Consider the following 24243-nt stretch of genomic DNA (forward strand, 5'->3'; position numbering starts at 1 on the left):
TAATATCTATATAAACCTCCAATATCTTGAGCACCTAATAACTATATAAACTTCCAATATTTTATACCTAATATCTATATAAACCTCCAATATATTGAGCACCTAATAACTACATAAACCTCCAATATCTTGAGCACCTAATAACTACATAAACCTCCAATATCTTGAGCACCTAATAACTACATAAACCTCCAATATATTGAGCACCTAATAACTACATAAACCTCCAATATCTTGAGCACCTAATAACTACATAAACCTCCAATATATTGAGCACCTAATAACTACATAAACCTCCAATATCTTGAGCACCTAATAACTGTAAAAGCCTCGTGCAATGTTTTGTTTTCTAATAAATGTATAAAACCTGCTCACAGTTTTCTTGTTTATACATTTACCGGTTACAGATATCGCGGGCTTCATAACAAGTATACAACGCATTTATCTACGGGTTGTTGAGAACTAACTACAACGTATAACAAATATGTTAACTGTCATACTTTTCTCTTTACAACGTTTCTCGGCAAATATCAATTACAAACAACGAAATCTGTAAAATATATATATGTATATTAAACACTGATTAAGGACCTTCCCTTATAAGTAGCGCAATCCTGTTTGATCTAACAGAAAAAATAATGTCACGTCTTACTGTTCCCAAGCCCACCTCGACCTTTGCCCTGACCCCAGTGCTCGTTTGATTTTATTAGTACGTTCAAGACCTACAAAACAAAGAGACTACATAACTAATTTCGACGCGTGATAAACTGTTGGTAACTTACTAAGAGGAATCCCCCCCCCCCGCCAGTGGCATAACGGTATGCCTGCAGACTTACAACACTAGAAACCGACATTCAATACCCGTGGTGGGCAGAGCACGGATAACCCATTGTGTAGCTTTGTGCTTAATTACAAACTAACTAACTAACATGAATTACAGTTTAAAAATAAAGAAAACGAGACGGGGGATAACAAATACTCCCCCCCCCGTTTTTTTTTTTTGTGTGTTTTTTTTCATTTATCAAGCCTATTTTGCTATTCTATCTTTCATTTTAAGAAAATTAAACACGTGTTACCTTTTTTGATTAAGACTTGTGGAAGAACTCCCGACAATATAAAATACCTTGAATAGGAAGCCTTTTTCTCAACAATATCACTTTTATGAATGACATTATTCTTGTAGAACAAGTCATTTTATACTACTTCAAACAATAATTTTTCTTGCGTCATTTTTTCCCCCCTCTTTGCTTCTTAGATTTCAAAAGAAAATACTGCTAAATTTGGCTATTTGCCTTTCGGAATTTAATAATATGGTAGTTACTTGCTCTTGTAGCTTTAAAAATATAGGTCGCGCTTATGTCACGTTCACCTAAACCGTTCAGAAATGACGTCACTCAAACTGTTTGGGTGTTCTGAGTATGTAGGTGACGTAGAACAGCGAAAGTTGAACTGTGATAGAAACATTTCACCTGAGTGAACTAGAGAATGTGTTCGTTTAAAAATATATAAAAAACGAGATGTGTTTCTCTTCAAAACAAAACACGAATCTGTAATTTCTTAAAGGTTTTAGTTATCATTAGTAGAATAGTGACCTTACACAAGTGTATTTAATTATCAGTAAAAGAGTACAGATCCAAAAAGTAAAGGTTTTAGTTATCATTAGTAGAATAATGACCTTACACAAGTGTATTTAATTACCAGTAAAAGAGTACAGATCCAAAAGTAAAAGTTTTAGTTATCATTAGTAGAATAGTGACCTTACACAAGTGTATTTAATTATCAGTATAAGAGTACAGATCCAAAAAGTAAAGTTTTAGCAACTGATCCCAGAAGGTAAAGTATGATTTTTCATACATTTTATTTGATCATAACTAATCAGAATTAGGCTAAGGATTTGGTCGACAGTAGAGTCGTGATCCGAATGGTTACTTTATGAATAATCGCTTTACATGTAGTGACCTGTGTTGTTATGCGCTATTCAACTGAAAAACATTTGATATGAATAACTTAATCCCCCTCTGACTCAGTAGGCTTATGACGCTAAAATTCAGGCTTCGATACGCGTAGTGGAAAGAGCACAGATACCCCATTGTGTTGCTTTGTGCTTAATAAACAATTAAACCACAATAGTTGATAAAGGATAGGTTGTAAAAACTGATTTTTTACGGTTATTTTCATATTTAGAATACAACGATCCAAGATAGACACATAGATATGTAATAGGTATAGATAGACAGATACGTATTGATAATATTAAATGTTCAGTTAGAGCAGTTCAAAACAGAGACAACGCTTCGTGTAGCTTAGCGCAAAACATTCTGAAACAAACAGTTTGTCGGAATACATTTTTGTGTTTATATAACTAGCACAACGAATTCGATGCTCGTAAAACTGGAATATTTTCTTGAAGAAAGATAAAGGCACTTCAAGCAATGGACTTTCTTCCCCTTTGTTACAGCAGGAAAATCATATTTTAGGGGGAAAAATCTGGTACATTACGGCATCGGGATCTATAATCTCTTCTTCTTCATCCGGAGTCGGTCCATCTTCTGGACCAGGGAGGATCAATTTTAGCGATGACCTCTTGATCAGAAATCGGTTTGGTTTGGTTTGAATTTCGCGCAAAGATACACGAGGGCTATCTGCGCTAGCCGTCCCTAATTTAGCAGTGTTAGACTAGAGGGAAGGCAGCTAGTTAACACCACCCACCGCCAACTCTTGGGCTTCTCTTTTATCAACGAATAGTGGGATTGAATGTAACACTATAATGCCCACATGGCTGATAAGGGCGAACATGTTCGGTGACGGGGATTCGAACCCGAGACCCACAGGTTGCGAGTCGAATGACCTAACCGCCAGGTCATGCTAGATCATCAGAAATCGGGAGGTAATCTTGGTTGTGGTTCTTTTGTTGGTAATAACATTAAGGAAGTTTCTTCACTTTTATTTAACATTAACAAACTATAAGGCTGGTGGGCATATTAAAGTCACTCGTGGAATCAAACAATTATGAAACATTCACTTGATTTGCATCAATATTGCCCGAACGTGAAACCTTAGCATCAATATTGCCCGAACGTGAAACCTTATTTTCCATCAAAATCACAAGTTCAAAAAAAACACGAAAAATATAAAGTATAAGTTTATGAATAGTTATCTGCTTTTCCACACCGCCTGTGTTTGTTTTCTTCTCACGACATATCCGTGTTCGTAGCCAACTGACAGGATCTACTAACTGTCACTTCCTCTATGGCCTAGTTATGACCGGAAACTGCCAAGTGAGTTCAAGAAGGCCGCTTTATTATTCCGAACTTGGAATTTCCCGTTTCCTAGTTGGTTGATTTGTTTGTTATGGATTTCGCGCAAAGATACACGAGAGCTATCTGCGCTAGCCGTCCCTAATTTAGCAGTGGAAGACTAGAGGGAAGGCAGCTAGTCATCACCACCCACCGCCAACTTTTGGGCTACTCCTTTACCAACGAATAGTGGGATTGACCGTCACATTATAACGCCCCACGGCTGAAAGGGCGAGCACGTTTGGTGGGACAGGGATTCGAACCCGCGACCCTCAGATTGAGAGTCGAGCGCCCTAACTACCTGGCCATGCCGGGCCTCTAGTTGGTTAAAAATAATGACCCAGTAACTATCTTTCTAGTATACAGAACTATCATTTTTCGTTTATTAAACTTGAGAAGTATTAAGTAATAGCTATCTAATGGGGGGGGGGGTATATGTGATGCGTCTGCTGCAGGGATCGAGCCCCAGATTCTAGCGTTATAAGCCTTGAAGCTTAACATTGAACCACTGGGGATCGTTTGTTTGTAGTTAAGCGCAAAGCTACACAAAGGGCTATCTGCGCTCTGCCTACCAGCGTTGTAAGTTCGCTGACACGCCCCCGTGCTACTGGTGGGGGGGGGGGTCGTTGAGATCATGGAAGCCAAGAAAAAAATGAAATAAAAAGTTTGCATTCAAATTCATAGTTGTGTTTTACAACTTAAAAAAGAAAACTCAACTTTTTAACAAGTTGTCACGAAAAATTAATTTATATAAATCTCCCGAAAGGAGATTATAGCATAGTTTTAAACGATTTGAACCTGTAGAGGTCGTATTGATAGCAGTTAGATGTCAAAACTGTCCACAAAATATTGGTAAAACCCATTCCCCCCCCCTTGTGCGAGTCGCATGTTGTTATAGTAAAGTTCGAGTAGGAAATCCCAACATAGTAAACTGATATTATGTAATTATTTGCTCTAGTTTTTTTTATTTTTCCTTGTACTATAATGACCCCCCCCTAGGCCTTATTGATTATGTAGTTCACATTTCATTGAACTTGAGTGACGCGCGTCTTGAACACTCCCACGTGATTATCAATTGTTCGTAATAGTGTTGAGGCAGAGAACCGCCTTAAAAAAACACACACACACAAAAAAAAGAAATTTTTTTTGTTGGGTATTCAGTAATGTACGAGGCAAAGTTTTACTTAATTGCTTTATTATTATTATTAAACAAGAGCACTTCATATTTGTAGAGCACTTAGCACTTTGCAGACGTAAATACTTGCTTCGCTTTACTGAATTTATTATGTAATTAAAACTGTGCTAAACTTGTTTATTATGTGTATTTATGATAAAAATAAGTAAATGTTGTGAGCAGATATCCTTTCTGTGGTTCAGCAGTAGATAGCCTTTAATAACAGATATGGTATAACAATCGAGCATACTGAAACAATAAATATTTGATAGAATTCCATGTAAAGAAACGCTACCTAGTGGAATTCGTCTTGTTCAAATATTTTAGCTAAGTAATTGTGAAGAGATATAAAAATACAACTTTTTGTTTTCTGACCGAAATAAAATTGGAATTTTTGAAGTATCATTAAGTGTCAAAGAAATGTTTGTAACTTAAGAAAGAAAAATATGTGAAATAATATTTATTTGTTTCATAAAACACTATCAAAGATGACAAGCGTGTGAGTGCCTTTACTCAGGGCTGAGAGCTCTCCAAAAAAATCTGCGTAGAAAATCTGTTTCAGACTGAGAACACATAGAATCATATACAAGAAACAATAATACTGTCCCTTTCTAAGGCGGCTGCGCTAGCTACGTCAAAGTCAGTCATTCACGTCGAATGTTAACGGAGATTGTTACCTCAAGGTATCATCTAACCCACCCATAGTAAAAAACAGTGCTGTCTATTTTCACCACTGACATAAGTTAGAGAGGTTATTATAGGCCCTAGGTGAATGACACAGTTCAATAAATAAGTAGGGAGAAAGGAACTTGGTTACTTTCTTGACCAACGTTCTATGTTAAAACTTGATTGTTTATTATTGGACCTACCGTGGCCTAGTGGTAAGTTTAGGAAGTTATGACTAAAATCCGGGGTTCGATTCCCCACGATGGACAGAACGCAGATAGCCTATCGTGTACTTTGTGCTAAAAAAAAAGAAAACGAAAGTACATTACTGAGCAGAAAACGATACACTGATCCACCATGTGTATCGAAACCTTGCATACTATAATTTAATATATAAAAGCTCATAGCTACTTGTGCAATTTTTCTAAAAGTAACTGAAGTCATTTGAATGAAATATTAGTTGTTTTATTGTTAGCACTTGAGTATAATTCATACCTGCAGCATCTTTCTGGTAAACAGAATCACGAATATTACCCAATCTCAGGTGTTTGTTGTTTTTTTTTTGTTTTTTTAAGACCAGGAATTTCGAGTTTCAAAAAGTTATGTCCTGTATTTTACCAAGAGCTTTAAAACTTATTTAATTATATATTTTCCTATATTGTGCATTAGCTATAGGAGAAAAGATCGATAATTTTATGGCTTGCCCACTGGAAGCTCTAGACTGGAAGACTCGTCGGTGGAGGATTATGGAAGAGATTCCATTTTATCAACCTGATATAATCTGTCTACAAGAAGTGGACTATTTTAAATATCTAAGGAAGAAGTTAGGAACATTGGACTTTTCAGGCGTATTCTTTCCTAAACCAGATTCTCTGTGTTATTACATTAAGGATAACAACGGACCTGATGGATGTGCTATTTTTTACGACACCACAAAATTTCGGTTAATCAAAACAGTCACTAGGGTTCTGGAAGTTCTAAACCACAAGACAAACCAAGTTACAATCCTCTGCATCTTCAGACGCAAACTGGACAATCGCGAAATGTGCGTGGTCACCACTCATTTAAGGGCTCGGCAAGGCCTTAGCAGAGTTCGGAAAAATATAGTAAAAAGATCTTTAGTTGTCCTCGAGATTTCAACGCAAAACCAACCGAGCCCGTATACAAGACCTCACTGTCCTGTCCCCAAACTATAGAGTTCTTACACATATTTAAGTGAGACTCGAGAGGAACCATTGTTCACAACGTGGAAGATACGAGAAGAATCTTGCCACATTTTGGACAATTGAAACTGCCATCAGGGGAACAAATTGGAGCACAGAGAGTTCCTTATTTGCTGGTATGCAACTCTAAATTCAACCAGTTTCCCACAGTTTAGAGTTATTGCGTAGAATAGTGAAGAAAAACACTGCCCTATTTTGTTTTGTTTACCTTGCTGACATCGAGAGAGTCAAACACGTGTTAAGATCAAAATAGAAACTCGGTAGCGTTTCCCTTGACCCACCAATGTAAGTTTGCTTCCAGCGCCCCTATTTATACAACAATAGATTTTAATTATAGATATATCTAAAAGTCGCTGGGCCAATTTCAACAAAATTTGTGGGATGACTGTGAAAGAAGGGACATGTTAATGGGAGTTCACACACCTCTCCCCCACCCCTATTATTGCTGTTATCGAGTATTTATTATTATATTATATTATTATCTATGAAGAAGAAATGCTCATCATTATTGCAATAATATATAAACTCAGTTCCAACAGCCGCCAGGAGGCCGATATAAAAAGCAGTTTTTCTTTAAGTTAATACTCACTTCCTACTTTGACCAGTGACCTTTCACTTTCGGCCCATAAGACACTTCTGCAACCAATGGCAGTCAATCAATCACGTGAAACATTACAGAATAAAATTAGGAGCTAGGTGTTGAAATCAGGTAACAGGAAGCACCCCTACAGCCACGACATTTTCCGCTACCTCTTCGTACAAAGGCACCCCGACTATCACACAGTGTATACCATCATTTAAGTATATACACAGAGTTCTTAAAGCTTATACAAAACTTTAGGGGAGGTAATAATGAATACTTTAATAATACGTTGTGGGAAAGTTAGGATTTTTGAGTTATGTATCACAGAATCCAACCAAACCTTTTTTTTTTTAATTTCATAACCCGGACAAAAGACGGATACTTCAGCTAGTTATGTATAAGGCTGTAATAACAGCTGGGAAGTCTAGAATTCAGAATTAGAATTCACACTTATAATTATTTAAACAGAGCACCTGGAAATTGCTCGTAAACATGCAATTCAAAACAAGGTATAATGCAAGCAGAATAAACATCTTTCACATTTTTTTAACAGCGTCATAGTGAATAGATCGTTGGTCATAGATTTATTCGTTTAAAAATATTTTTCCTAACACTATCAAACAGAAATTCGAATATTAAATTACCTTATAATAAAAAAAGTAAACAAGCATATCGCATGCGTTTACAGAACAGTTTTCTAAACGATGCTTAAGATATACATACATTTAAAAACCTTCTGGAATCAAAACAATCCTAATATCATCAACATGACAAGTTATTTTTCACCATTACACTATCCTCGCTGTACTGGTTCTAGTACCACATGTAAGCTTTTCGTTGTACATAAAGCTTACTACTTCCGAACTAAAGAAAGACAAAACACTTCCATTGATAAGCAGTTTTGGATGTTCGTTTTGGTCTTGGCATTTCTCCCCATTCAATGAAATTACCAATATGCTAAAATTTTCGGTTTAACACAGTCTCGTCAACAAAAGTAAAGAACAGACGAATTATCATAGGGAACATTTTCGCACGTTTTTTTAATTGGCAAATTCAATCAACGAATTGTAGAGCCCTATAACAACGCTTACACTTTGAAGCACATGGATTTATAGACAACGCAAGACCGATACGATATCAGGACTCCGGTCTTCAAAGTGTTACTTTTGAAACACGATTTATCGTACACACCAATCATAATAAACAGACAGTTTCCGGTCTTAAAAATACAATTAAATACTAAATAACTTTTTTTGTACATATTTAAAGCAGCCACAACAAAAATTTCAATTATAATAGAAATAACTTCACATATCCTTCTCGTCTTATCATCAAAAGTTTAATGTTACGTAAGAATCAGGCTTATTTATATTCTTACACCGAAGCGCCGCCTAGTACAATTTAAATATTTCCCTGTTGAATAATTTCACACCATCTGTTGGCAGCATTTCCGTCATATCAATCATTATTATTTAACATTTAATTTTTTTTTTACGTTTATTATTCTCAATAGCTTTACGTATATTCAGACTGATGACATTTTTGGGTTTTGCTAGAATAAGTTGTGTGTTTTGTTTCATTAATATGTTTTGCTAAAGGTGAAATAGTAATATTATTGTTTTTAACATTTCTTTTGTGTTCTATCATTTTCTATTTTAAATTTCTTCCAGTTTCTCCTATGTAAACTATTTCACATTCACGTGATATTTTGTTGCGTATCTGCTTGTTTCTTAATTTCCGGTAAAAATTCTTTCCGAGGAACTTCAGAGATACAAGTCCTTTTTGGATTAAATCATTTTATTCTTTCTCGATACAAACTTTTAGTACACAGTAATTTCACAATCACTACGTTTCTCGTCACTTTAAATTAACTACTTTTATAATACACGCTATAAATCGAAGCGTATCACAATCTCGATAACAAAACACACACTAGCTCGAAACAGAATCGTAAATTACCCGGAACTCTCTTCATTCAATCCCGCAGACTTTCTCTGCCAGGCTTATATACTAAAAAAGAGGGCGTCCTGAACAAACTTGGTCTTCCCCGATAATACATGATCATTCGAGAAATTCATCATGTGTTACCAGCGTCACGTGACTTCCGCTGTCGTAACAATTTTATATATACCAGATTTTTCCATTAAATCATTTCTATCTTTAATTATATTAAGAATTTGTCTAACTTTGTTTATCGGTCTATATATCGGAAAAATATTTTCTTATTGCAAAATTTTGTTCATTATTTCACGAGATAAACCAGGTATATATGACAAGATAAACCTTGTATGTATGACAAGATAAACTAGGTATGAATGACAAGGTAAACCAGGTATATCACAAGATAAGCCAGATATATATTTTTTACAATACGATAAGATAAACCAGGTATATGTTGTTATAATATGACAAGATAAACCAGGTATATCACAAGATAAGCCAGGTATATATTTTTACAATACGACAAGATAAACCAAGTATATGTTGTTATAATATGACAAGATAAACCTGATATAAATGCCAAGATAAACCAGATATATATGACAAGATAATCCAGGTATATATGACAAGATAAACCAAGTATAAATGACAAGATAAACCAGGTGTATATTGTTACAATATGACAAGATAAACCAGGTGTATATTGTTACAATATGACAAGATAAATCAGGTATATATTGTTACAATATGACGAGATAAACCAGGTATAAATAACAGTACCAAACCTTCTCACGTTTTTCTGCAAGCGGTTTTAACTTAATATTTTGGCCCGGCATGGTCAGGTGGATAAGGCACTCGACTCGCAATCTGAGGGTCGCGGGTTCGAATCCCCGTCACACCAAACATGCTCGCCCTTTCAGCCGTGGGGGCGTTATAATGTGACGGTCAATCCCACTATTCGTTGGTAAAAGAGTAGCCCAAGAGTTGGCGGTGGGTGGTGATGACTAGCTGCCTTCCCTCTAGTCTTACACTGCTAAATTAGGGACGGCTAGCGCAGATAACCCTCGTGTAGCTTTGCGCGAAATTCAAAAACAAACAAACTTAATATTTTTATCCTTATTTTTTATTTTTAAAACACTGTTAACAATATCAAGATGAAAACCTTTTTCTATTGCTATATACTCAATTAAGATATTATTATTAATGTTTTCCTATTTACAACATAATTTTAATATACCGTCCACATAAGAATAAAAAAAAACAGTAATGTTTGAGATTTAGTGTGACACGATTTTTGATGTGGCCAAATGATAACAGGGAATGGTTTTTCGATAAATAGGAGTTTTGTACTTTCGAAACGTCCTCCTCCACACTTGTGTTTCTACAACAGGCATTTGCCGTCCATTCAACAAAGTTTTCATCATGAATACTCTGCCTAAACAATCTATCAAAGACTAAAATAAACGCTACAATAAAAAGTCCACAAATAAGTAAAGTGATACGAGTTGGATAGATTATAAAACGATTTTCAACTCCCTCCTGTCCCCCGCTGGAACAGCGGTAAGTCTTCGGATTTACAACGCTTAAATTAGGGGTTCGATTCCCCTCGATGGACACAGCAAATAGCCCGATGTGGCTCTGCTATACGAAAAAAACACACACACACACAATCCCCACTTTGGTTGGCAAATTTAGACTGTTTCATTTAACTATATTGATCACAATGCTAACCAAAGTAGAGATTGAAAATTGTTTTAAAATCTATCCAACTAGTATCACTTTACTTGTTTGTGAATTTTTTATTGCAGCATTTATTTTGTTTTGGATACTTCTTATAGCAATTCTACAAATAACCAACGATCCCTACTTTCCGTTAAAAGTTTAACTTTATTTTCCTATTTATGTAAATAGAACCTCAACCACTAATGTGCCCGTCATATCCTAGTCAGCTTTGGATGAAAAGTTCAGGCCTGATTTTTGTAATGGGTTCATTATTATTATTATAATATTACTTTTTTTTCTATTGTTTTTTGTCTGTTGTTAAGCATAAAATTATATAATAGGCTATCTGTTCTGTACCCACCACAAGTATCGAAACCCGGTTTTTAACGTCACATTGTATAAGTCCGCAGACTTTTTTTTTTCAGCGTTATTATCTAAAGCATGTCGTGTTGATTTTCCAACAGATGTCAGCACTAGTCTTTCCCTCAGTTTGTCAGGCTTTGGTGGAAAAGTGCATTTTTACCAAATTGATTTTCTTTAAGCATGCCTTTTCTTTACCAGAAGATGGCAGCAGCACCGTATCCTCTTGTCAATTTGTTTTTTTCTTCTGTTGATCATATCCCCCCCCCCAAGTAAGTCTGATGGGTTATGACGCTAAAAACCGAGGTTCGATACTCGCAGTGGGGAAAACACAGACAGCTCATTGTGCTGAACAATAATCAATAACTGTTGATAATATTTTAACAAAGTGTTTTTACCAGCTTGATCTTTAAAATGTTACGTGAAACGTATTTAAAGTGCGAAGTATTAAAGAGATACCAGATAATTTATTAAATCAGTTACTCAGTTCTGAATCCTTATCAGCCTCTTATGTCTTGATCATCATTTGTTTGTTTTGAATTTCGCGCAAAGCTACACGAGGGTTGTCTATAATTTCTTTAGTTACATTAAAACGTTAACTCACCTTCTAATTGATCATGTTATTTTTAGTAACTATGTATGTATCATGAAACTGGCACCAGCTTCCCTAGCGGTGGTGTACAGCAAAGTATTATGTAAATTTATTATCACATGAGATGTACTCTCGCGACCTAACGGAGTAAATATATACCTTGCCATAAGCTTCGTAAACGGAGTCACGATATAGTTAGTGAATTATTACTGTTTGTAACTCGATATTGTTATTAGTATAGAAAGGTGATTTTGGAATACTGTGTTGTGGTTTTTTTTTTAATTAGGTTTTTTCTTCTTCTGGTTCTTTTTCCTGATTCCATTATTTGAAATCATTAACATTGATATTTATGTTTATTAACATTAGTATCAAGTCCTGGCCATACATGTGTTTATTAACCGTGTTTTTGGCAGTGATGACTAGCTGCTTTCTTTCTAGTCTTACATTGCTAAATTAGGGACGGCTATCGCAGATAGCCCTCGTGTAGCTTTGCGCGAAATTTAAAACAAGCCAAACCAATCAAAAAGCCAACATTCGCAGATGAATGCAACATCTCCCCGCCACTCAATCCCAACATGGCCAATCTTGATATCAGAAAAATCGTTAAAAACGGAGAAAAATCCAAAACTGTCTATATCACTGCTTGGGACGTACAAGAAGGTAATTTTTTTAAAACTAAAATCCCATGTAAATTGGCCGAAATACGAGGGAGTAATTGTTAAAAACCCTAAAATTATGCTTTTTGTGTCATCTTGACTCCCCCTTCCCCTGTAATTACTCAAAATTGGCAAGTCCGCCATTTTTTTTCTTTTGGACGTGTGGGATCTGTAGAAAAGTATCTTTGTATCAAATCCCATGTAAATTGGTCAAACTATGGCCGAGTAATTGACCAAAAACTCCCAAAATTATGCTTTTTAGTGAGCTCTGCTCCCCCCCCCCAAAAAAAAACACTCAAAAATGGACAAATCCAACTTTTGTTTTGTTCGTCAATGTGTTGTCATATGAAAATATATATATTTGCTCATCTTGAATGCTGGAAATATGACCGCACAGGAGCCCAAAATATTCATATTTTGATTATTTGACTTTTGACCCCATAAAATTTCAAGTCAATCCGCCGAGAAAAAAAAACGCATTCGATGGAAAAAAAATTAAACCAGTACTATTTCATCATAAGGGACAGGCGAAGAGAAATAAAACGTACTGAACAGAAAATAAAATAAATCGTATTTGGCTATAATGGATAAGTGCTCCAAAGATGGCGCAGTAAAACGCGTCGAAACACGTGGAGTGTACGAGACTGTATCCCGTCTCATCGGGAGTTTTTTATTTTATCCTATACAGTAAGTTATTCAGTATTTTATTGTATTTTTTGAGACTGGGAACTCGTTGTTTTGAGTATTTACACAAGCGCCAATTGAATATATGAATTTTCTTGAAGCTCCCCCCCCTTGAAAGTATATGGGTTTAAATAGGAAACACGAGAGCAACTTACAAGCCTAACCAGGAAATTACTTGTAAAACGTATCCTTAGAATATTTAACACGTCCACTGCACTGATCACCAGGTAATATCTAACACACCTGCTGGTCATTAAGCAATATCCAAACCCACCGAGAGGGCGGGGTATTTCCCTAGGGCCCATGAGCACAGCCAAAAATGTTTACCGAACATATCAAAATTAGTGAAGAAGACATCAACCGTGCCTTTAATCTCATGCGTGAACTCGGTACCATTCCAAAAACTATTCGAGGTGGGTGGGAAGTACATACCAGTTATTTCTTGGAGCCCATGGTGGCTCTCGGAGGCCGTGGCAATACCTAACACGCCCTCTGGTCGTTCGTTAGGCACGTGCCGGTAGCTAGTCTATAGAGTAACTGTAAAAAAAAATCACTAATGACATTCCAAGCAGATGACCAGCTCGAGCTGTTTTACGCATTGCCTTCCCCTTCGCGAAATCTTGGCGATGACCACTTGTTATTGGACTTTTGTAACATGTTAAAATAATCAGTATATAAATTTTATGACCCAGTTTAAATCGTTTGCTGTATGTCTGGCAGGTAGATTACACAGGCCTGCGATGGTTATATTGTCTTGACATTTTTACATGTTATACGGTAATTCCTGTACGCTGAATCCAAATATCCATTTTTCCTCATCACGTACAGATTTTTCACAAAACGTCATAACGCAATACGTAAAAGAAAAACCACAACGAGTAGTTTTGAGACTAAAAGACGTAGATTTCACACAAAAAAAATAATTATTTATAGTGTAAGATTTTAACGTTGTATTGCTTTTAATTGTAAATAGATGCATACTGGTTTGACATCAATGTTCTTCCCTTTTCTTCAGTTTGTCTGTATTTTTGTTGACAAACATAATAATAAAAAAAATTCATTGTGGTAAACGAAATAAGTAAGCGTTTTTTTCTTCCCGATTTGTAACAAATTCTGACGTCAAAGAAAAAAAAAGAATATTATTTTCGAAATCTGCGTAGCTGAATTATGAGAAATCCGTCATTAAAACCAAAACATCTTTTATGAAGTTTATATTCGCAGGCCTGTGTTATCATAAGGACCAACGTTTAGCCGACTACTGATGGCGCGTGCAATAAGCATCTTCTATTTTTTGTTGTTGTTGGGTTTTTTTTTTGGGGGGGGGGGAGAAAATATTAATTAGTGGACAGAATATTTAATCTTTGTTTCGGTGATTCATCAAAATTCGTATATACTCAATTCTGAATAGAAAAGCGCCACCAACCCGAAAGACTGTACATTATCAGGAAACTTGACCTACCACCTGGTGGTAATAAGATTCTCTAAGATTTTCACACTCACAGTCACGTTCAGTCGTACAGGTAAATATTTTATTTCTTTAAAATGTTCAAAGTTACTTGGCTTTCATAAAACTAGAAAACGAAAGGTGAAATACAAATTCTACATGTATTTGCGTTAACTCCTCTCACACGTTTTTCGTAGTCATCCAACGCGTGTAAGAAAATCATTATTTGTGTACCCACCTTTTCGAAACAAACACTACATAATTTCAAACAAACTTTATTTAACGAAAGCAAAGCACCTGTCAGGTATTTGTGACCGAAGTTTAATATTTATTGAGAGATGAAACTCTGTATCCCATAATATGTTTATTTTCTAGGCTTATATTTACAGAACACGTGTACTTATTTCCAATACAACAAAAGTAACAGGTTCTAAAGTATAAGACATAATTAAATAGCAAACATATAATTTAGGAACGGATAAAAAAAAATTGTGCACGAGGCAGGAATGAAAACTAGTATTTAAATTAACTTGGTCTCATAGCAATTCTTACCGCTAAGCGGCGTCATTTCATCATACACACAATAATAGCTATACTTTTATTGTAGGTCTTGTTAGCGTCCTACTAAAACAAAAAATTCACTGTATTATATCCAGTGATTTTCAGAGTCGTAGAATAATAAGCTAATTTATACAAGAAAATAATCTTTTTTACATAAATTTATTTACATAACTTAACGCTCGCACTTTATATTAAGAGGTGTATTTTACACAATACAGAATGGACCAAAAGAACGTATCAAATGAAAAGCCTCCATTATCTGTGGCCATGTTAAAACCAAGCAGGTAGAGTTGGGGGGGGGGGCGAAAAAGAATCGTCACTTGAATATTAAAAACGAGGTTGAACAGCAGTAAATTTACGGACTTACAATGCTAGAATCCGGGGTTCGATTCCCCGCGATGGACACAGCGGATAGCTCAATGTCACTTTGCTCTAAAGTAAACAAACTAACCAACAAATTGAATGTAAAGTTTGTAGCAACGAAAATAGATCTCTCGCATAACCACGTTTTTGTTTTCTTCTTGATATATGTATATATATATTTTTTGGATAATGGAATTCTTCCATCTTAACACATTCACTGCCACCAGCAGTATTAATCATTTCTACCCTAGTGCCAAACACACGTTTCTTTTTTTCTTAACCCAGGTATCTAATGTTTATATGGGTAATTAGATCATTCAAGCTACTTTTAATGTGAACCACCGGTGTGTCACGCGGTCCATAACTAAAAGTTGGTTATGACCCACCGGTGGGGCACATGGCTGCAAACGTGTTAAACCCTGTTTGTATGTTTTTTGTTTTTTGTTTTTTTTTGGCTGACCCTATAATTTAAAATGGACATTACCGGACGGTCCGAAACTCTAATATCAGAATAAAAAAAAGTCCTTGTCAGTATCCTTGCATTGTATCAAATTGAGAGCACCACAGCCAAACTTACTCCAAGTTAAACTAAAACTGTTCCGGTCCGAAACTCTAATATCAGATAAAAAAAAAATCCTTGTCAGTATCCTTGCATTGTATCAAATTGAGAGCACCACAGCCAAACTTACTCCAAGTTAAACTAAAACTGTTTTCTCGATCCAAATATACCTACTCATACCAATAGTTTTAACAATAACAACATGCGACGTTTTTCAATTGAACACTTTTTAATGTTTTTTAATACACAAAAGCCGTTTAAACTTACGTTAAAAAAAACAAGCTTTTATCACATACAAAATTACAATCTACAACGATTGCTTTATTTTGTTCTATCATGACCAGTAATAAACAAGACCTGACTTCGCCCAGTTATTTACATGACCTTAATGTATTTAGCGCCATACGAGTTTTGGTCGAAATATAAAGCATTAATGATCATCTCATACCACAGACTAACTAAGCCTACAAGGAAGTCCCGTATTATATATATATTATGTGGCAGAAACCAACTTCGTTCTACCTGGCTTTGTCCAGACGTACAAGCTTACCATAGTTAAGTCATCTGTTGCTCTTTTCACCGGCTAGTCTGGTTTCGAGCACGTGCTTCTAGTTTTGAAACTTGTGTATTCAACAACAAGTTTTTCTATTTCCTAGCGACAAGTGACAGTAGCATATTTTTATAACCATGGCAACGTAATAAAACTCGTGTGCTGAAAATTGTTGGATGTGTTTTTTTTTACTTATATCCAACTTTATAAAATACACTTTTATAGTGAATGAACAAAGTAGACAAATGTGTGTATTATGAAAGGCACGTGTTAGGTTTTACGCGTAACATGTTTAGGGCTTGGGTTGGTTGGTTTGTTTTGAATTTTGCGCAAAGCTACACGAGGGCTATCTGCGCTAGCCGTCCCTAATTTAGCAGTGTAAGACTAGAGAGAAGGCAGCTAGTCATCACCACCACCCACCGCCAACTCTTGGGCTACCCTTTTACCAACGAATAGTGGGATTGACCGTCACGTTATAACGCTCCCACGGCTGAAAGGGCGAGCACGTTTGTAGGGCTTGGAGGGTAGAAAGTCGAAAATACGACTTTTCAGTGGTATAGGAAGGGGTTCCAAAGTGGGGTGCTTGGCTAGACATGCAGATTTTACAATGAGAGATTGAAAGTATAAGCCCCCCAGAAAATTTACAGTTTCTATATAAGTCAAATATGTAAAAGTAGAGATGTAACAGCACCCCCCCCCCCCCAGTTTCGACGCCTCTGCTTTTGTATGCGTTTTTTTTTTTTAAGTTACAAGGAAATATCAAACAAAAAAATTCCCTGAAATTGTCATTTCGCTCAGAAAGGTCATTATCGTGTTTAAAATATTTTAAATAACTAAGTGATAAAAATCAATTGATAATCATATAAAAAAAGAATAACTTATATTTTAAAATATCAATGAATAACCACTTGAAACAGATAAATCGTTTATGCTTTAAAAAGATCAATCGACAACCTACTATAACAGAAAACTGACTACGTATTAATTAAAAGATCTATGAACAATCACGCAATCGAAGATAAAACTGCTTACAGCTTGACGAACAAGCTGATTCGCCATTGTGTTGGCCCACACCTTTATCGGGGCATATCAATAACCAACACAAAGATTGACGAAGTAATATGTTTTGTTGGCAAATGAAATTATTTAGAAGTATCAGGTGTAAAAACAGAGAAACAAAAAAAAAACACTTCGTTTCTGTAACATTTTCTTTAGTCTGTAGCACATAGTGTAACACACGAGTTCACGGGTACCTTATACCCTAGAATATAAGAGGTTTTGCAGAAAATAGTAATTTGCTTCGTGAACATCGTGTTTTTTTTTTTTGCTTATAATATAAACCACTAGATGGCAGTAGTATAAATGCTGACGCGTAATCGCACACACACAGAAACTTGACTATGTATATACATATATATACTTTACCAAGTCGTCAAATACGTCACATGAAATTTCAATTCAATTGGCTGTTTTCAACTCCAAAATCAAGACATTTTGTAGTTATACCCACGTGCTCCATATTATATATATATATATACACAGACAGACAGACAGAGAAATAAATGCTTATTAAGTAAGTTTCTTGTATCATTCTCAACAGCTTGCAGGCTATACTAAGATGAAAATAAATAAGTATTTTTTTTTATACTTTAGATTAATAACAGCGTATAGAGACTCCCCGATAAAAAAATATGTTTCTTCTTCAGTCAATTCAAGAAAATACTTTTAGACGTACACCTTGCAACAGGGAAGTTTCTTCATCCAAGAATAAAATCCGAAACCGTTCCGAGTTTAAAGCTCGAAAAAGTTTATTAAAAAAAAAAAAAAATCACATCACAGACATAGCGCTTTCCATCAAAGGCAACTACAGTTTAACAAATGGTCTTTGTTTGTTTGTTTTCCTATCTCGTCAGTCTCTTTAAATTCCTGAGCAATCAATCTCCACGATTTCTTTTGGTACATCCACAAACTGGTACACTAGCCTCTGTCCATCGACTTTAGCCAGAATTCCTCGTTGATAGTAATACCTTTAAAATGAAGAAGAAGACACGGAAATTTAACTTTCATCAGACTGTACTAGTTACAGTAAAATGTATCGTTCTTTACGTTATATGTTAAGAGAGAGAGAGAAAACAATATGATAAGTGAAAAGAGACTCGGGGGGTTTCTCGGTGAATGAACAGCGAAAATTATGTGCTCTGTTTTATATTACGTCCCCGAGAAAATAAAAATGACGACAGAATATTTATATGACTGAGTTTGTCTCCTTCTTACGATATCGAACACTTGGAAATAGAAACTGAAACCCCCCAAAAAAAAACACTAAATTTATTGCTGAGAGATTGTAGATGGTGTCGTAGTTCAAAACAACCAGGTCAGCCTCACATCTTTTGATCTTGATGTAATTAGACATGCACACCCAAGTTAGCTAATATTCATGAAGCCACCACCCAACGATGGCTTAGTGGTAAGTTTTCGTTCGTTTGTTGTTCAGCGCAAAGCTACATAAAGTTTTAGTGTTATAAGTCCACAGAATTACCGCTGATCCACTGGGGAAAGGGGGCTTAAAAGTTTGTTGAGCACAAATCCACACAAAATGATCCACCCATGCTGTCCCCACCAAAGGTATCGAAACCCGGGTTTTTAACGTTATAAGCCTTCAGACTTACCACTGCGTCACTGGGGGCATAATGGTAAGCTCGAGGGCTTATAACATGCACTGGGAACAACAAAGACATTTAGTAAAACAGTAATAACCACGAAATTATCAAATCTTTGTTTTTTAAACTGGCAAATCCTAGTTAATTTGATAGAAAACTACAATTATATGCCATAACAAACACGTGAATCGTCTTATTAAAAAGATACGAACCTCAAAGCTCGGCCCATTGTTTCATAATTCATGTCAGGTTTGTTTTTGTGAAGTCCCCAGAGCCTTGAAACTGCCTTGGAATCGACGAGTTTGAAAACCCCCTTTTCTCTGTTTGCCCATTTAATGTAGCGGGGGCAGTAGTTTCTGTCTTGAAGTAACTTTAGTAGAAATTCCCATAGGTAGGTGGTTGAACCTGCGAAAGAAAAGAATAATAAGTGAGCATGTTCAAAAACGGGAATAAAAAACACAATTAACCAGCGACGTTAAACTCGTTAACAGAAGAAACTCGTGAATATCTTACCTTGTTCAAAATTAAATAAGATTCAATAAAACAACGTCTAGTTGGACATTCAAACAAACATTTAGCGGGGCCAAAAACATACCTTGTGTTCGGTTTTTATTCTAGCAATGTTCTTGTTGTTAGCACAAAACAGCACAATAGGAAGGGTTTCGTTAATTCTAGTAATGTTATTATTGTTAGCACAAAACAGCACAATAGGAAAGGTTTAATTAATTCTAGCAATGTTCTTGTTTTTAGCACAAAACTAAACGATGTGGGAAAAGGTTTCGTTAATGCTAGAAACGTTCTTGTTTTTAGCACAAAAAAACACAATAGGAAGGGTTTCGTTAATTCTAGCAATGTTCTTGTTTTTAGCACAAAACTAAACGATGGGGGAAAAGGTTTCGTTAATGCTAGAAACGTTCTTGTTTTTAGCACAAAACTACACTTCTACTTCCAGAACAGTATCTTTGTACATTTACCTCAACATCATTAAACTACTTACAAGTAAAAACTTGAATTTGGAAGTAATCCGACTTTATTATTTTTCTTAAAATAATCCGAAACGTCAAAAAAAAAAAAAAGGAAGAAGAAAAAAAACCTAATGTACAAAACTATTTAACGTTATAGAAGAATTTAGGTAACAAAATATTTTTATATCAACAAAAACTGATACTTGTAACGCAATAAGGAAATTGCAACATATCTTTAATATTTACCTTCCCGACTTTTCCGCTTCGTACAAGATGTTGTGCTGCCATCTGGATTTTTCGATCTCCGTACTAATAAATGTAGAAAGAAAAATAAAAAATTATATATATATATATATAGAGAGAGAGAGAGAGATTTAGGCTGAAAAACTAATTTCTTATATAAGGTCATGACCTGAATAATGTTAATTTGAACTTTGACCTTCCCAGTACGACTTCATTTTACAAAATACTGAAGGATATGGTCTTTTAAAGGATATTGTCAAAATCAATACCAGGATAACGGTAGTTTGTTATTCAAATTTTATCTTACAAATATTGACAGCAAGATATTACTAACGTTATATTATTATTACATAAAGTCCTAACTCTAAGTACTAAACTGTGAAGGGTGGCGAAAATAACTTAGGTTAATAATTATAAGACAATGAACCAAAATGAACTTATTTCAGTAAAGAATTTTGAGCTAATTCAAAAACTGTTGAAGCATGATGTGTCCATGTCAGCAATCAAAAGGTAAAAGGTTATAAATTAGACATGTACGAAAGTAAAGGACTGATCACGATTCTTTAAGTCATGTCATATAATATGTCATCTGCATCTACTAAATAATAGCCCCCCCCCCTAGTTATTGTACGCTCACTGATATCACTCTGGATTGTTTCCAGTGGGGTAACTTCGGTTTCAAAATATTCAGGGGGGGGGTGTAGTTTTTGTAACAAGTTTACTCTTTCAAAAAAAATGAGCCTTTGAATAAAATGTGGGGACATGTCCCCCATGAAACTTATACTATAGCGCCATTTAATGATTTATTAAAACATAATTTCTTTCTAAATAATTTATATCTATCCACGTTTTTGTTCAGCAAATAATAATAATTTAATAAGTTGTGTGTTCCAAAAGAGTACCTTCAATTTAAGTTACAACTGTGTTAGTTTGGATTGTTGGAACTTATTTCATTCCGATTATATTTGCCACAAAAACGTTATGTAGTGTAAATATCTGTATAGACCGCATGCTATAGTAGCACCCTTATACCAATACTAGGGTTTCTAGCCCTCCGTACCTTTTTTCTTGGGTTTCGGCTGGAAAGACAGATCCTCTACGTAACAAGACGAGTCCAAGTCATCGCCCAGACAAGACGAGTCCAAGGAAACACTGCTGTTAGCTGCGGTAATAACGGAAGTTGGAATGGCTAATTGTCTTCCCGGAGACGACTGAAGTCCAGAGGAGTAGGAGGAAGAAGAGGGAGGTGTGTTTAAAGATTCCGAAGTGCAAAGGGAGTGTAGGTGGCTCGTGCTACTAACGTGGCCATGAGAAGGTGACTGTGGGGATGGAGGTCCTAAACGCTGCCTCAGATACTGAGGGGAGTGGGCGCCGGGACTGGGGGGATTCTGCTGGGAAACTGAATCAAGATAGCTGTGAGTTGGAGGTGGTGGTTTATAGTGGGGTTCTGAGTAGTGACGAGAAACGATCCCCGGATCTACGAGAAGAGAAAAGTGTAAGATTGTGGTTCATTGAATGTATGAAACTTGTAATAAAACAAAAACAACACATTATCATCAAACGAAAATACTATATAACACAGATACCATAAATATCCACACAGACGAAGCTACAAGATTGGCCATCTACGCCGTGCCCACCGCGGGACCGTTGAGCTACGTCGGGGGGGGGGGGGGGGGGGGGGGATAGATAGAACTTTATTGGTATAAACATCTATTTCAGGATGTTCCATATTTTCTTTGAAATATTGCAAATTAAAAACATTCACGCGCATTTCAGATATAGTTAGTTTTCACATACTTAAATAGTTATAGGCTATGTTGTAACTGGCGCCTAAAAAGGCCCGAACTAAAGGGTTATTGAAGCATGTCGGTCTAAGCCATTATTTAAAAAAAACGACTACATTTTTTTAAGGTGTATTTCACTATCTAACGACTTTAGAACGTTAGCAGGAAGAGAAGACAAAGGAATATGAAATCGGAATAAATATATAAATTCTGTACGTGCACTTTGACTGTGAAATTAATATTTTTGTGAGCAAGCGAATCAGATAGTATCTCTTTCTGCCCACAGAGGGTCTACGTCATGCAAGCTGGAGTTCGGGTTCAGCGATCCCGTTGCCTAGCAACTACTTTCAGTTTTCACCATATCTTGACCTTGAAAATCTCTTCAACTAACAAACTTCAAGAATCGCATTTCATAAACTAGAATTATCTTGCACCGTGTTCATGGATTATTTTTGTTTGTTTGTTTCAGTTAGCCTCAAAAAGGCTGCTGGTTGGCTGCTGAGAAGGGGAAAAGAGGGGAGGAGACTTCCGGTTTCAAGGTTGATGACTGTACAGCGCCTCCTATATATTTAAATATCTTGTTCCTTGCATAAAACAGTTATTATCTTTTGTTATTCATAAACTAAATATCCGCCTGGAAATTCTGTGACTCTGACAGAAATTAATATACGTTATAAACTAATTAATAACATAGTATTAAACCGAAACGTACGACAGTGAACACCCTTCCAGTGTCTGTCTGTATGCTGCCAGACAAATGAAAAAATATTTTCAAAATATTTTAACAATTTTCTTAATGTTTATTTTTAATTTACAACTTTAATCACGTGTTAATAAAAAAAAATCAGTACAAGAAGCAGGATTATGACATTCATACGAAATTACTAATTCCTTTCCTTGAACAAAAATACTTACTGAATTTTAAGAATTACGTTTTTATTGAAATATAGGAACTGTGTGATAAGTTTGGTACATTATGTTTAACGATCAAAAACTTATTAACCACATTACAAGTAAACCTACAAATGTCCGATTTTAGTAGTTTCTAACACGGAAGCAACAAACGAAAAATAGCAGACTTTGTTTCAAGGCAAACAAAAGCAGTAGTGAATATGTTGACCACTAGATGGCGATGTTCTGAAGTGTACGACTATAACGGTAACCTTGAAAGTGTATTGACTTCGTACCAGCTATCTTAAGACCTTACGCTGACGACAAACGGCTCCCTCTGTGCGGCAAGCAGGTGTACTAAATGTTTCGTGGTATTTCAGGTATATTTTCTGTGACGGAAAGGGGAAGAAAAAAAAACAAGCACGGTGCGTGCGTGATTTGACTGATCAGCAGAGTTTAAAAGGAACTAGCATTATGCCAGCTAACGTAAGTGTTCCCAGATGATTAAAAGCGGAAATACAGGAAGACATACATGATACAGAAAGTTAAAATTCCAACAATGTTCTTAGTTGATTAAAAGCGGAAATATGGGAGGGAATGATACAAAAAAGTGAACATTTCAATACTTGGAATTTGCTTTGGGGGAATTGCAACGATGTGATAAAATGTACACGTTAAAACTACGGTGGCTGGTTTTTGATTGAGTTATAGGTGGATTTTCACACGATTTTACATTCAACACAAAAATTCCATAGTTACAAAGTAAACATTATAGTACTTATATCATAAAGTATGCCGAGCTAAAAGTAAGTGTCACATTAAAAAACAAATGATACCCTTGTTACCACTGGAGCGTGGTCATGGGGAACGCGTAAAATTTCAGAACCTGCTAACAAAATGAAGGAATATGCAAACGTGATATCTAAGCACCAAGTTTATTACGGGGGGCTCTTGCTCCCCCAGATATAGCATGGTTGACATATTGTTATGCATTCTTCTTCACTTTCACTGTTTTTAAGTTTTTAGAATTGCTAATACAGTCTTTTTCCCATCGATGCTGTGGTTCCTTGACCAATTGAATGAACAATTACAGTCTTTTTCCCATCGATGCTGTGGTTCCTTGACCAACTGAATGAACAATTACAGTCTTTTTCCCATCGATGCTGTGGTTCCTTGACCAACTGAATGAACAATTACAGTCTTTTGCCATCGATGCTGTGGTTCCTTGACCAACTGAATGAACATTACAGTGTTTTCCCATCGATGCTATGGTTCCTTGACCAACTGAATGAACAATTACAGTCTTTTTCCCATCGATGCTGT

The 24243-nt window shown here is 35.7% G+C and overlaps 1 protein-coding gene across 1 annotated transcript in view; it reads right to left on the reverse strand.

Moving 5' to 3' along the window:
* Window positions 1-24243, reverse strand: part of LOC106468473 — a 55886-nt gene that overhangs the window by 6176 nt on the left and 25467 nt on the right. Inside the window, exons 5-7 of the mRNA XM_022396802.1 lie at window positions 21303-21719; window positions 20246-20308; window positions 19247-19439 (exon numbers count right to left, since the gene is read on the reverse strand). Coding sequence (XP_022252510.1) covers window positions 19247-19439; window positions 20246-20308; window positions 21303-21719 — 673 coding nt within the window. The remainder of the gene's footprint in view (window positions 1-19246; window positions 19440-20245; window positions 20309-21302; window positions 21720-24243) is intronic.

The sequence above is a fragment of the Limulus polyphemus genome, unplaced genomic scaffold (genome assembly GCF_000517525.1).
Source record: "Limulus polyphemus unplaced genomic scaffold, Limulus_polyphemus-2.1.2 Scaffold3018, whole genome shotgun sequence".
Taxonomy (NCBI): domain Eukaryota; kingdom Metazoa; phylum Arthropoda; class Merostomata; order Xiphosura; family Limulidae; genus Limulus; species Limulus polyphemus.